This window comes from Symsagittifera roscoffensis, chromosome 2 (genome assembly GCF_963678635.1).
Source record: "Symsagittifera roscoffensis chromosome 2, txSymRosc1.1, whole genome shotgun sequence".
Classification (NCBI taxonomy): domain Eukaryota; kingdom Metazoa; phylum Xenacoelomorpha; order Acoela; family Convolutidae; genus Symsagittifera; species Symsagittifera roscoffensis.
The window spans coordinates 2297674-2311768 of record NC_087063.1 but is presented as its reverse complement, the minus strand read 5'-3'; the positions used below and the strand labels follow the sequence as shown (position 1 = coordinate 2311768).

At 32.8% G+C, this 14095-nt stretch overlaps 2 protein-coding genes across 2 annotated transcripts in view; both read right to left on the bottom strand.

The window, feature by feature from the left end:
• Positions 1 to 14095, bottom strand: part of LOC134840327 (C2 domain-containing protein 5-like) — a 302083-nt gene that overhangs the window by 165891 nt on the left and 122097 nt on the right. The window lies entirely within an intron of this gene.
• Positions 2692 to 12822, bottom strand: LOC134839229 (methyltransferase-like protein 27). The gene is made up of 6 exons (XM_063854709.1): positions 12674 to 12822; positions 12025 to 12209; positions 10339 to 10466; positions 5379 to 5502; positions 4874 to 4978; positions 2692 to 3029 (listed from the first exon to the last, which is right to left on the bottom strand). The coding sequence occupies exons 2-6, from the start codon at positions 12198 to 12200 to the stop codon at positions 2816 to 2818; spliced, it is 747 nt and encodes a 248-aa protein (XP_063710779.1). The 5' UTR covers positions 12201 to 12209; positions 12674 to 12822; the 3' UTR covers positions 2692 to 2815.

The following is a 14095-nucleotide window of genomic DNA, read 5'->3' as shown; positions in this document are numbered from 1 at the left end:
AAATACTCGTTCAAGTTTACCGCCAAGACGCGATCGAATATTTCCATTGGGATACAATTGAAAAAATATTCAATTTGGAGATAAAAGATCGCGAAATCGAATGTGCGTTTTTTTTCTTTCCACACTTTTTTCATCGCATAGGTATAAAAAACTGGTGGATTGAAAAATATTTTAAAGGGCTCTTCTCTACGTCTGCAACTGGCAAAGAACTTTTCATTTCTTCAGAGTTCATCCAATGCCACATTTTACTTCCATTTGATCCCAAAGACTACACAGCGTCACTTCAGTTTTTGTACAATGCCATATCACGGGCTCGGGTTTTATGCCATGTCCACGTGCTGGTGAACAAAACTTATATCAGAGACGAAGTTGACGAGAAGTTGCGAGTTATTTTCCCAGAAGCAAGAATCATATATGAGTAGAATAAGAAGACATATAGTTGAAAGACGAAATAAATTAACCACCAAGTTAACAAATACGAAGAACAAAAACAATAATAACGCTTCCTAATAAAATATCATTCACGCTAAGTTTAGCAATGCTAAGTTTATTTGCAAACAATTATCGCTACTAAAGTTGTGAAATAGATAACCTTTTCAAACCAAGATTTCATTAACTATCCAAAACAAGATTTCATTAACTATCAAATCGACTGCCATAGATTGCATATTATACTTGATTTCAGCGATTCGATAGCTACCAAAACTCATTTGTTGGTGTATATTTTAGTTTTAAAAATGTAAAAATTGTTAACAGGTTGTCTACGGAGGATATACAAATTTTATAATGCTATATATCAATTGTACAGATATTATATTCAGATTCCTTTTATATTCAATTTAGATTATAAACCGAGTATATACAGCTTACCTACAGGTTATGTACCGATTATATTCAGATTTCTTACAGATTTAAACGTTTTTAAATATAGTTTATTCTCTAAATTTCACATCTTTCAAGACAATCAACTTATGTGAGTGAATTAGAAATATACCTATAATGCATGCTTTTTAGTAAGTTTATAAAACTGATTTTTGACCTTGAAATCGGTATTGTTCGAATATTATGCTGCAGCTAAAAATATTTTTTTTAAAAAATTTATCTTTCTACCTTTTTGTCAAATATTTATTAAAATTAGTTCTAAGCGGTGGATCTTAGAAATTGTTTTTAAAAATGTTTCAATTAAATGCACATTTTTATAACGTGGGAGTTTTTATTGACTTTATGTAGCAAAACCTATGAATGATCTCATGAAACTTATAGTTAGCCGCTCACGTAACTTTGTGATTTAGTAGGATTTCGTGATTTTTGTCGCTTTTTAATACAATTATTTGAGCCACCTGGTTTGCCTGAAAATTTTGATTTTTTACAAAAAAATTTTCTACGATATATCTCATATTTTAGCCAACTGAATCTATTCTTTGATTTGTAAACAATCTCTACATTATCTAATTTTGTGTCTAATTGGGTTACATCAAATCGTTTTTCTATTAGAAAAAAATTTATTTGAAAATTTATCATAATCGATTGCACGCTTAGTTTTGTCAATTCTAAAAAAAAATCACAAAAGTGTCTATAACGCTTCCAAATAAGGTTTTCAAAATATTCAAGTTGATACTAACTATCTTTGTGATAAATAAGGATTTATTTTTAGGGTGCACATCTGGCTAGTTAACGGACATGCCCGTGTTGACCAAAAAGGCTTGTCCTACAATTTCCATATATGAAAAAATGCTTATCCTATAATTTCCTACAGTTTCATAGACTCAGAAAATTGTAAAAAAACTCTAGGATAAGCATTTTTTTATAAATGAAAAGTGTAGGATAAGCATTTTTTCATAAACTAAAAAACTGATTTTTTCTAAATTTTATTTCTCAAAATTTTTGGGATGGGTTCGTTACCGAACACAAGCGACTAAACCCATGATGTACTCAACACTAGTGTTCCCAAAAGGTTGATTGTCTGTCATTAATGCATTAGAAACGATCTGAGTTGTAAAAAAGATTACTTCACAAATGATATAGTGAAAGCATCAAACTTTTAAATTTTGGCAAAATTTTTCAAAGATGATTTTTTTTAAATTGATATTTCAACTTCTCAAACATTGATCAAGGCATATATAAACAAGCCATACAAAAAAAAACAGGAGTTTTTAGCCTGTTTAAAAAAATTTATCCAGAGAAACGGAAAAAAACTCCAATTTTTGTGCATCGTGGACTACGTTATGCAGACAAAAAATTAAAATTTTTTTGGTAAATGTTTGTTTTTTTTTTTACAAAATTCGATTTGAGGTTGAAAAAAAACCGAAAAAATTTTTGAGGCAATTTCAATTTTACTTGGAAATTTTTTAAAAACTTGTATGAAAATTGTATGATTAGCATTTTTCCATACATTTGATGTAGGCATTTGTATGATAAGCATTTTCGGTGTGGGGAAATGTAAGATAAGCATTTTCGGTTTATGGAGGTCAACCCGGGCGTGTTGCTCCCGTAAAATAAAAAAAGTGTTTGTATAATTGTAAATAGAAATTTGAGGCTCTTTCTCCTTTCCCCCACCTCATACGAACATGATTTTTATGGTGTAACGAGTGGTTTTACAAGATTAATTATGAACCCCAAATATGTTTGTTATAACCTAATTAGTCCGTAAGTCAGTATGTTAATTTTCATAACAATCTAACAGTATAAAAAAACGTTTACTGATAAAACTTGCAGGTGGGGGGAGGAAAAGAGCCAAGTTTAACTGTAAGAAGTGGTCAGACATGAATTTACAAAATTGAAAAAACAGCTAGTTAGTCCTGATCACTTAAAGTAGTCATAGTTTCTTCATGACAAAAGCCACGGCTGCTACTTCTCTCATGTACATGTCGGCATCAAACATATCCACGTGAAGAGTCTTAACCAGTCCCTCCGCCTCCATAAGAGCGATGTGGTCTCTGAATTCGTCTAGCCAGTGTCTGGCAACCATGATGACTGATATGTAGCCCCCCTTCTTAACCATACGCAACACTTCAGACATACTGCCTTTCCTAAATCGACAGGAGTTCTATCAAGCAATAAAACTCTAGTGGATTTGGGGAGGGGGCTGACATTTCATTCGGTCAGTTAACCCAAAACTTTAAAAGGGGAGGTAGACATTTACCTTAGTTCGGCAAAACTTTTAAAACTCATTTGACCCCAAAAAAGTTTAGATCCACCACTGAACCTCGTTGTAGGGGTTTCAAGAGAAAGTTCCTTAATCATGAAAAGTTTACGCAGCCATTAGTTTTTTTTTGCTATTAAATTTTCCAAACCCTCCCAGGTTGAAGGCGAAAAAAAGTTTATCATACAATTTCAAAATATGAAAAGGTTAGACAATTCATACCAGCAATTCACAGTTTCATATATAGAAATCTATGAGATGTTTATCATACCATTTCTATTTAAAACAACTGCATATGGAGATATATTTTTCCTCGCGCAAACAAAATTTCAGTAGTCTTTAAAATTTCTAATAGTATTTTCGAATAATAAAAAAAGTTGAACTCGAATGTGGAGAAAAAATTGCGCCATAAATTTTTTTTTATAAAAACTGTGTGACAAGCGTTTTTTCCTACGCCAAATTCAACTGAGAGAAAAAAAACTAGCTCTCATTTAAAATGTTGAATCAGATCTATACTCAAACTAAACTCCAAAACTTTATACTGGCAAACTTTGAAACTTTAATTTTTACGTTGTCAAGTAATTAGGAGCCCTACAACGTAGTTACAAAAAAAACGAAAATAAAAAAACAATTTGTTTTCATCAAGGTAAAAATGATTATCATAGCCTTACAATGTTTAACAAAATGTTGGTCATACAATTCCAATAACGAAAAAGTTTATTCTATGGACTGGTATGGAATTGATTAACAAGCATTTTTCTATATTATTAAAATTAGCATGACTATCTTTATTTGTTAGTCCGGGCAAACTAAAGTCATGATTTTATGATTAGACTTTCAAAGTTTCAAGGATCAAAGTTCGAGAATCTTTATCGAGAAAAATTTGTACAATTTTTATCAAAAAAGTAGAAATTATTCTCAAGATAAACTAACAATCAAAATTCTAAACCTCCCATAGTTCCAAAAATGAATAAAAATTATGCACATTGTTTTTCTTATCAATTCATTTGGCTGGAAAAAACTGAAGCTGAAAAGAATTTCAAATTTTTAGAGCAGACTTTTACAAAGCCTTTTTTGCGTTTTTGTGAGTTTTTCTCAAGCATTTGTGAAAAAAATTACTTGCAAATTTACATTATTTGAGCTTTTATTTATGTACAATTAGGTATAGAATATTGAATAAAACTAGACATACAAACTCAGACAGACAAATCAAATTTTTCATTTGACAGCATTTAAATTTGGGTTTCTATGTTTTAAACAATCTTAAAAGATCAGTTTGGTGTGGAAACTTTTTTTCTGCAAACAAAAAATCACAAAATTAGGTTAACTGCTTTTAAATTTTTTTTTCTGTCTTATTTGTTTGTGACTAATTTCACCTAGTTGCAGAAAGATTATTAGGAGACCAAGCTGTCAAGTGTTTAAATTTATTAAAATTTTGTCAGAACAATCAAAGAAAATGAAAGAACAAAATAAAAACAAAAGGAGAGTCCTTGTTGCGGCATCCGTTTACAATTCACAAATTGCACAACTTGGTCTCGTAATATTGGAACAGAAAAAGGTAATTTAAAAACGTATTATGCGATTTGTGAATGCATGAAATATTGAGATTTCAAGCAATTTTGAGGCGTTTTTTGTCTATTTGGCCGAGCTTTTTTGATTCTTATGACTGAAATTTTTCAGCAAAAAATGATAACCAACAAGGAAAAGTCAAAAGACCAAAGGTGAACTAACTTTGCCGATCTGTCACTGAACACTCCTACTGAGAATGCCAAGTCGTACATGTCTCCAGGCACTGTAGTCTCCTCCCCCTCCACTAACATTTCTCCATACCAATCTCTAAACACACAAAATGATGGTTGGAATGTGGTTCCAAAAATCATAATGTGTAAGCTTCGTATCAGGCACGCAAAAACTAAAACATTGTTAAAACCGAAACCTGAAATCGCTCATGGTTTGTCGCTTTATTTACGAGTTCGTGATCGGGGAGTTAAACTTATAGTGTTCATGCCAGATGGGTTTGAAATGAATTTAAACATAAAAGTAAATAGTCAAACCGATAAATATCAAATTTTGCGTTTCAAATCTCAACTTTTGATGCATGAAAAAAGAAATTTTCGGAAGAAAAATTGACTTTTCCTGAGAAAAGAATTTCAAAAAAAATAATTTAAGTTTAACGTAATCGCAAAAAGTGTTAGAATTTAATATTATCGTCAAAATATTAAAACAGAAAGCCTGCCTGTATATATTCTTCTGTTTGGCCAGTGCGAACATGTTAGCAGATGGCTCCAGGGCGTCTACAGGTCCAGTGAAGCCAATGTCTCTAAGAGCCACACCACTTAGACCAGTGCCAGCTCCAATGTCTAAGCAAGAGGACAAAATCCGCAGTAAATATTTTTGTGGTGTTTAACTATTGGGCATTTTTTTCGAGGGTGCACTGCGGGTGTACAATCATATTAACATCAGCCCTGTTTGCTAGGTTTTTTAATCGTTGCCCGACTGATAACTTTTACAGGAAAACTACTGAATTCGGGCATGTTTTTTTTCTGAAAAATTGGCGCTGAAAGGAAAATATTTTCAGAGGTGATTTTATATAAATTGCAAGTTCTCAGAGGCAAAAATGCCTGAAGGCTGAAAAAATTTTATCTAAAATATCAATTTTTTTTTCAAGGCACTTTCATATGGTGTCTAACCCTCTCTCATTGGACGTTTGTGGTCTTTTCGGTCGACGCTTTTTGCCATGACAGACAAAAAATAAAATTTCGTTTCCGAAATCAGATTGATATGAAAAACAAGTAACACAGAAGGTTTCGACTACGCAAACTTTAAATCAAAATGAAAAAGTATGAAAAAAATTAGGTGAAATGATTTAAAGGACTGATTTCGTTAATGAGCTGTAACAACCAGTTGATAAAAAATAAAGTACTGATAAACAACCACAGTATTTAGATTGGAAGTCTGTTCCGAAACTTCTAGTCTAAAAAAAATATTAGTTTGAAGTGCAAAGAATTTCAGACTAAGTTTTTCAGACACTGAAACAATTCTTTAAAGTTTGTTTTAGATTCGAAAATTATTTTAAACACAACAAACAGACAGTTGAAAAAAACTATCAACACAAGGAAACTGAAAAAAGAGCAACTGATTTTAAAAGTAAACAAGACAGCTTGTATCAATGCAAAGTTCTGAATTTTCCAACTGCTTCTCAAGGTTTATGGAGCAGTAATAACCTTTCATTTTGAATTATTGCATTAAAAATGTAATAAAACAAAATTTTAAAAAATTCTCTAAAATTTGAAATATTTTATGAAAATCATTCCCCTCATATAAAGTTTGAAAAAGAGTAGATTTCGTTCCTTGTAACAAATAAATTATGGCAAATAAGCTTCTTTCAACCAATTTGGAACGATTTCTAAGACGGATTAAATATCCGCTTACGCGTTAATAGCGCGAATGATATCGCGCGTTAATTGTCCCAAATTGGACAAAATGGCCAAAATGGCAATCTGTAAACCCTCATAACTTTACGAAAAATGATCACAGGTGAAATATCGTTTCATATTTAAGCTCAGGTCAACAATAACTTTTGAATGATATAAAAAAAAATTCCGTCAAAAATGGCTAGTTAAAAAGCCGAAATTTGTCTGAAGAAAAAACCCACCCCGAGCACAAATATTCCGTTACTTTCGTATCGAAAGTCGGAGGAACAATAACACTAGCCTAAAAGCTCATGGAATATCAAAAAGAATTTATTTTTATCCATTTTGAGACAAATGGATTATTGGGTAGAGTTTTTATTTCGCTTGAGACAAATGGATTATTGGGTAGAGTTTTTATTTCGCTGGAAAATGAAACTTCGAAAATAGAGAGAGAAACTATACATTTGAAAAAAGAGGTCCTTTTTTGTGAGATTTACTTTCGTGCTGTTCGATCATTGTAACAAAAAAATTGTCTTCCTTGCAACAACAAAAAAATGAGTTTAACTTTTAAAAAAATTAAAGGTCAAACCACAAAAATTTGAACTTGATATTAAACAGACTTTAGGCCTTCTCTTGAAAAAAATTCAGATAAGCTCTTGATAAGATATAAATTGACTCCCTACAAGCTTCCTTTGATGCTGTCATATTTGTCTGAAAATTTCCTACGCCAAAATCCATTTTACCCATAGGGAAGGATTAGTAGAAAAGATAAGTAGATATTAATTTCGAGCGATTCAAAATGGAGCAATTTTTTCCACATGTGTTTTCTTTTCTATTTATAGCTGTTTTTCATAAATGCTTACAAAATGAGCAATATTTGGAGATTGCTCGTATTACGCTTTCAGAGTTTTCGCGGTAAAATATTCAATTGGAGAGGTATAAATCAAAAAACGATATGTTTTGTTCGTTATAGTTAGAATGGTCGGATATAAACAGAGCAAACAAAGCACAATTTTCAAACAGACATAAAAACATGCTTTCATTTCTTTTTACTGTTCCGACTTTCGAAGAAAACAGAATATTTATGATCGGTGTGTTTTTTTTATTCAGTCAATTTTCACCGATTGAAATAATAATTTTCAACAAAATTTTTTATACCCTATTGAAGATATTGACTTCCTGAACTCAAATGTAAAAAAGTATTTCATCTCTGATTATTTTTTGTAAAGTTATGGGGGTTTGAAAATTGCCAAATTTGACACGTACTGGACTAAATTATGCGCGCTTTGAGGGGTATATTTATGATGCTGAGAGCGTGTAGAATTATCCCGCACAACAAAATCATTCCAAGTTGAATTGAGACTAGCTATTTGGTCGGATTAATTTGGCATGAAATTTTACACCTAGATATTGTCCAAAATGTATGGGTTTTCAACAAATTTTTTCCCAAAAACTATTCGATATGAATTAAGGGACAGTCTGGACTTTGCCCTGATATACGAGCAGTCTTGTTGTTCCGACTTTCGTAACGAAATAGAGGAATATTTGTGCTCGTTGGGTTTTTTCATTCAGACAAATTTGGACTTTTTAATTAGGCATTTTTGACAAGTTTTTTTACATCATTCAAAAAGTATTGTTGTCTTGAGCTTAAATTTGAAATGATATTAAACCGGTGATCAATTTTTCATTAAACTGCCAGACTGGGGTTTAGACTGGGGTTTAAAGATTGCCACTTTGGCCAATTCTGGACAATTAACGCGTGATACATTTCGCGCTAATAACGCGCAAGCGGAGATTTAATCCGTCTTAGAAATTGTTCCAAATTGGTTGAAGGAAGCTTATTTTCCATAACATATACGTTAGTACGAGCGAAATCTATCCCTTTGTACTTTAATTGGCGCATGGGGAGATTGTTTTCAAAAAAAAATCTCAAGTTTAATTTTTCTGTTTCATTTTATTTTACTACATTTAACTTTTCATGTTATTTTTTGCTCCATTTAATGCAGTCGGAACATTCAAGGCTTCGCCCTGATACGAACAGTCTTGTTCTCTTTCTAAACTAGCGAGCATTTGCAGAAAAAACAGTATTTTGGAACAAACTAATACGAGCAAACCAGTTTTTATTCCCTTAACTTTCTCTCACTTTGAGAAATTTTTAAGGCATATCGCCAGAGCAAGCTTCGTACATTACTTCTCAAGTCGAGTCAGAAAAAGTTGAGGTCAAAGAAAAAAAAACAATATTTTTAGTTCTCCCATTTTGAGTTTAAGCAAAAAAAAGGTGTGGTGAATTATATAGCGATTTCTAGCGAATTTCTCAGCGACTTCTAGTTTTTCTTTTAATTTTCTTTACTGGCGTAAAACGTAATACATTTCTTGCAAGATAACATACAGGTAGAAAAGTGTAAAAAAACCGAAAAGAAATTGACTTTTCAAAACAGTGTTTCACTTTCAGAGTAAGAGTGAAATAAATCACCTAAAATTTTTGTGTGTTTGTTTTTAATGTTTTATGAGTGCGACTTGTTCCAAAAAAGTAACCCAAATAGAGAAAACTGGATCGATAGTTAAATTTTTCTGATTCCTTTGAAAAGTACAAAAGTATAAAATTATTTTTGAACCTGAGACTTTAATCTTTGTTGCGCAATCGCAAATCCGTACGTAGAGTTTGAAAGATCTTTCTTTCAGCAGAGAGAAAAAGAACCAAAAAACTTAGACTAAATAGTGATAAAACACTCCGTATATATAGAGAGAAAATGGATCTTCGTAACTTGGAGTCAGTTGAATAGAAAAAGAGATGAAAATTTTCAAGCAGGGAAAAAAAATTGAAAAATCAACACTATCAAAATCTTCATGCATTCATCTCCATAATACTCATTTCAGAATAACACAGTCGCTAATACCAATCACTAGCGTTAAATAAGCTTTGTGTATCTTTAAAAGAGCGGAAAACAAGATCACTGTTTTTAGGTAGACGCCCAATGAGCCGAAGACGAAAAAATTGTCACAAAATACGTTTGTCAAAAAAATTTTGAGCTCCAAAAAAAAAGTTAAATAAAGGCTTCCAATTATCTTAAAGATTGGCTACGTCAGATGATTCCAAAGCTGGGAAATCAGGCTGACAAAAAATAAGCCGACAAACAATTGTCCAATTGTTCAAAATTTTCGAGAAACAAATGTTTGACTTCAACCGTATAAAAAAAACAAGGTCCGGGCAGGATTTGAGCCCCTGTGACCAGGGCGGATCTAGAATTTTCTCGAGGGAGTGAGGGCGGATTTTCAAAAAAATTTTCGAAACCTTTGACTACTTTTTTCTAGGTCGACCAAATTGATTTTTGGACCAATCCTAAAGCAGTAAAAAGACGCTGTTATGGCCAAATTTTCTGCACCGTAGGCAAACGTTTGAAAAAACAGGTCAAAAAAGCCGTTTTTGGGCTTTTTTTGGAAAATTTTGTCAGATAAATTGCGGTTTTTTTGGCGCGCACTCCCATTTAAAGTAAGTTTATATTGGCGCCAAAAGCGCCTTTTGAAAAATTTTAGGCTCAGTCAGCCAAAAAAGGATATCTCAAAATAGTACAAAAGGGGGACCCTTTAGGTCGGCTGGGGGTCGAATCCCTAAGGAAGAGGCGTCCAACGCCACCCCCCCCATAAGTCCACCCCTGCCTCGGACTAAACACCACATGGTATGCAGCGTTTCACTATCAGACCTCAGGTTGCTGAAACTAACGAGATAGCAGAGTCAAATTATATCAGATCTGGATAAAAGCTGGATAAAAATTTATGACTTACCAATTGCAACTGAATGCCTCGGTATGGCTCCACCACTCTTCTGCTCCCAGTTGGTTATGGTCTTCATGCACAATTGAGGAGCCCTCCAGTTTAGTTGATTAGTCACACTCTCATAGTCTTCAGCCGTTCTAGCAAAATGAAATCAAAAACTTAGAACGACTTTTGAGACATAGCTTTGTCTCATTTGATTCAAATCTCATTTGATTCAAATCGTAATTCGTATATTTTACAGTTCTCATCTCTGCTTTGCCAATATGAATTGGAACTAACTAAAGGCCGAACATTTTCAAGTTAGCTACCTTGAACATGATTTTCGTCCAGAAACTTGTAAAATTGAAAATATGTTTCTGGTGGTGCCGGTGAGTGCGCGGGAAGGGACTCCTAAAAAAACTGACCTAGAAAAAACCTAGAAAAAACTCTGCTAACACGAAACAATAGAATTTTAAATCTACTAGCTTTTTGCTCAATTTCAAATATGCTGATGGATAAGATGATAATATCTCCATTGATTGAATGAGATATAAGGTTGAATTTTCAAAGAAACTAAAAGTTCAGTTGTCGGGAATACTGAGCGTAATTAACTGATATTAAGCCAAATTTCACGTATGATTCTAATTTAATAAATAAGCAGTATTTTGTTTTGACTTTCAAACGAGCTGCAGAATTTTCACAATTTTTTTTAAGTCAGACATCAACGTTGGAAATTTTTAATAAAATGGGCAATTTTTTAATTGATAGTGCTCGATTATCATAGCTTAGTGTTTGGGCCGCAGAACAAAAAAAAATTATTTGACTAGTTTTTTTATTATTTGTTAAATCTTGTTTATTTTTTCGCCCTTAAAAATGTAAGGGGAAGCGAATCTCTGTTTCACAATCACCAGCAACAAACAAAGACAAAACTCCTTCAAAGTTTCCATTCATGATTTTGTTTTAAATATTAAACTGCAGTTGATACGATTTCTTGAGCAGAATGAAGCTGACTTTATTCAAATTTGAATATGAAGAGAAACTAGACTGCTCTTATCAGGGCAAGGCCTTGATTGTTTCGACGGTCAGGTATCCATATTTTTTGTTCCGACTTTCGATACGAAAGTAACGGAATATTTGTGCTCGGGGTGGTTTTTTTCAGACAAATTTCGACTTTTTAAATAGCCATTTTTGACGGAATTTTTTATATCATTCGAAAGGTACTGTTTTCCTAAGATTAAGTTTGAGAAAATATTTCACCTGTGATCATTTTCCGCAAAGTTATGGGGGTTTGAAGATTGCGATTTTGGCCATTTTGGCCAATTTGGGACAATTAACGCGCGATGTTTCGCGCTTTTAACGTGTAAGCGGGGATTTAGTCCGTCATAGAAATCGTTCCAAATTGTTTGAAAGAAAGCGAGGGGATGATGTTCACAAAAAATTTCAAATTTTACTAAAAAAAATTTCATGTTTATTTATTACATTCAATTTTTTTTTGGTTATTACTGCTCCATAAACCTTAAAAAGCAGTCGGAACATTCAGGGCTTCGCTCTGATACAAACAGTCTTGTTAAGCTTTCATACCAAATTGGTCTATGTTTTTCGAAAGTCAGATTTCAAAAAAAATACACCAGCACTACTTTCATACAGCTGAGACATTTGCATGAAAAAAGGTCCTGCTCTTCAAAGAGTAGAGTTGCGGAGGTACAGAAAAATTACCTGTCGTAGTAGTCTGTTTCCTCTTGTGCATCGCTGACTTGCCACCACAAGTTATGCAACCACTCTTTCGACGGATCAGTACTAGTCTCTCCCTTGTGACAACCATTCTTCTGATCTGCGCTCTGATTGGTCAAATCCCGGGGACTAATCCCAGAAACTAGTTGTTCCGGTTCCATTCTCTAGTTCTGAATATGGGATTCACGAAAATAACCAATACAAACTGACCGACAATAGTAAGGGGTTGATATTGTGTCAATTAAAAACTCACAGATCACACTGCAAAATCAAGTCAGTTCTCGTCTGCCAATTAAAGGATACCTTTATTACATGCTTGTTGCTGTCAATAAACCTCTAAGCAAAAACCTTAACATTAGTTAACTTAACCAAACCCTTGAATCCGTATTTTTGCAAAAACTGGTATGCAAACATAGAAAACTTTAAAAACAACTTTGCGCCACGGATAGATCAAAAAACAATAATGTTTTTTGGCAAAAATAGGTGAAAATTTTTGTTTCTTATAATTTTTGATTGGTTTCTGAAAAAAATGTGACCTTAAACTTTCACTACTTCAAAAAGGAAGTAAAAGAATACTCAATAAAGAGATGCGTTTGAAAAGAGTCGAAGTTTAAAAATTTGAAGGAAAACTTACTAGTTGCAAATTATTGAGGGTAATTGTATTCGACTAAAGAGTTCAAACCCCTCAATTGGTCCAATCACGAATGCTGCACTAAATCCAGATAATGAGACGAACGTGTTTGCTTTTGATGAGGTGACGATAAACCCGAGATTAAACGCAAATATGTAAAATCAACGTGAAAGACTTGTCAAACCAGGTTTGGATATCATGTCACAAATCACCTTCATTTCATGGAAAACATGACCAGAAGAAGCAAAAGATATTAAGTAGTTTCTGAGTTTTAATTCGAGTAATTTTCTTACCGCAATGCTTAACTGTTGAATCAGTAATTTCAAAATTCACATAACATGAAAAAAATAAATCAGCGAGCATTTTTTGAGCAAAAAACTAAACTTTCAAAGTACAACTGTCAAGCTTAAAGACGAAAATGTTTTTGTTTGAGCCAATTGAATTTTTATAATTGGAAAATGTAATTTGCGCTCCTTTTAATCTTTTAAGTACAAAACAGTCTAAAAAATTAGTCGAGAGTCAAGTCGCAAAACTTAACACAGAAGCAAAGCGGAGCTTCACACCACTCATGATTAAACACAAACGCAAAAAAAAGCCGAAAAAACTTAGATTTTCAAAAAAAAACTAGGTGAGTTAAAGTTTTCGCATGCCTCGAAAAAAGAACTAGTTATCCAGCTATAGCTATGGTTAAGTGTTTGAAATTGAACAAATTTGGTCAACTGATGCCTCACGAGACATCAAAAAAAAAGATTTCAAAAATTGGACTTTGCCCAGAACCTTAGTTGTTTCTCAACTAAAATAAGTGAAAATATTTTTAAAACTTTGAAATAATCGATTTACCCAAGGTGATAACATATGATTGAACAAAATTGGAATTCACCGCTTCTGCAGAAACAGTTTTTGCAACCGGTTCATTTAATTGATTTTTTCATCTCAGATTTGATTGCGTAAATTTTAAAGTGAGAAAAAAAATTATGAAACGGTCAAAAGACTTTCCAAAATCCATAATTTTTTCTGCAAAAAACAGGTTGTGGCCGCTTAAGCAGATCAAATTCCCATAACTGGATGTCTAGATTGAACACAACTTGATAACTGCCAGGTACTTTTCGCGTAAAGTCAAAAAGTTTTCAAAAAACTGTCAGTTTCCAAACTTCGAATTGTTTGAGGGCCATGATTTTTGTCTTAAACAAGCTGGGCATAGCAAAAAAAAATAAGCTTACACCAACATGTTGTTATGATTTGAGACCCTATGATATCAACCTATGATTTACACCTATGGTTTAGACCTATGAGATCAGATTTGGCAGCATATTTAGCGAGAAAAACCCAAAAAACGGTCAACAAATTAAAAAAATTGAAATTTCCGAGAATCATAGCTTTTGGTAATTAAAATTAGGGCAAAGCCGCTTATGCAAAAAAGATTTA

What these genes read in the sequence shown, in the direction of transcription:
- LOC134839229 (XM_063854709.1), bottom strand. Translation starts at nt 12,200, where the DNA reads ATGGAACCGGAACAACTAGTTTCTGGGATTAGTCCCCGGGATTTGACC. An exon ending in GAAACAGACTACTACGACAG is followed by an intron (nt 10,467 to 12,024) that starts GTAATTTTTCTG and finishes TCATTTTGCTAG; the next exon opens with AACGGCTGAAGACTATGAGA. An exon ending in TTCAGTGACAGATCGGCAAA is followed by an intron (nt 3,030 to 4,873) that starts GTTAGTTCACCT and finishes CTGTCGATTTAG; the next exon opens with GAAAGGCAGTATGTCTGAAG.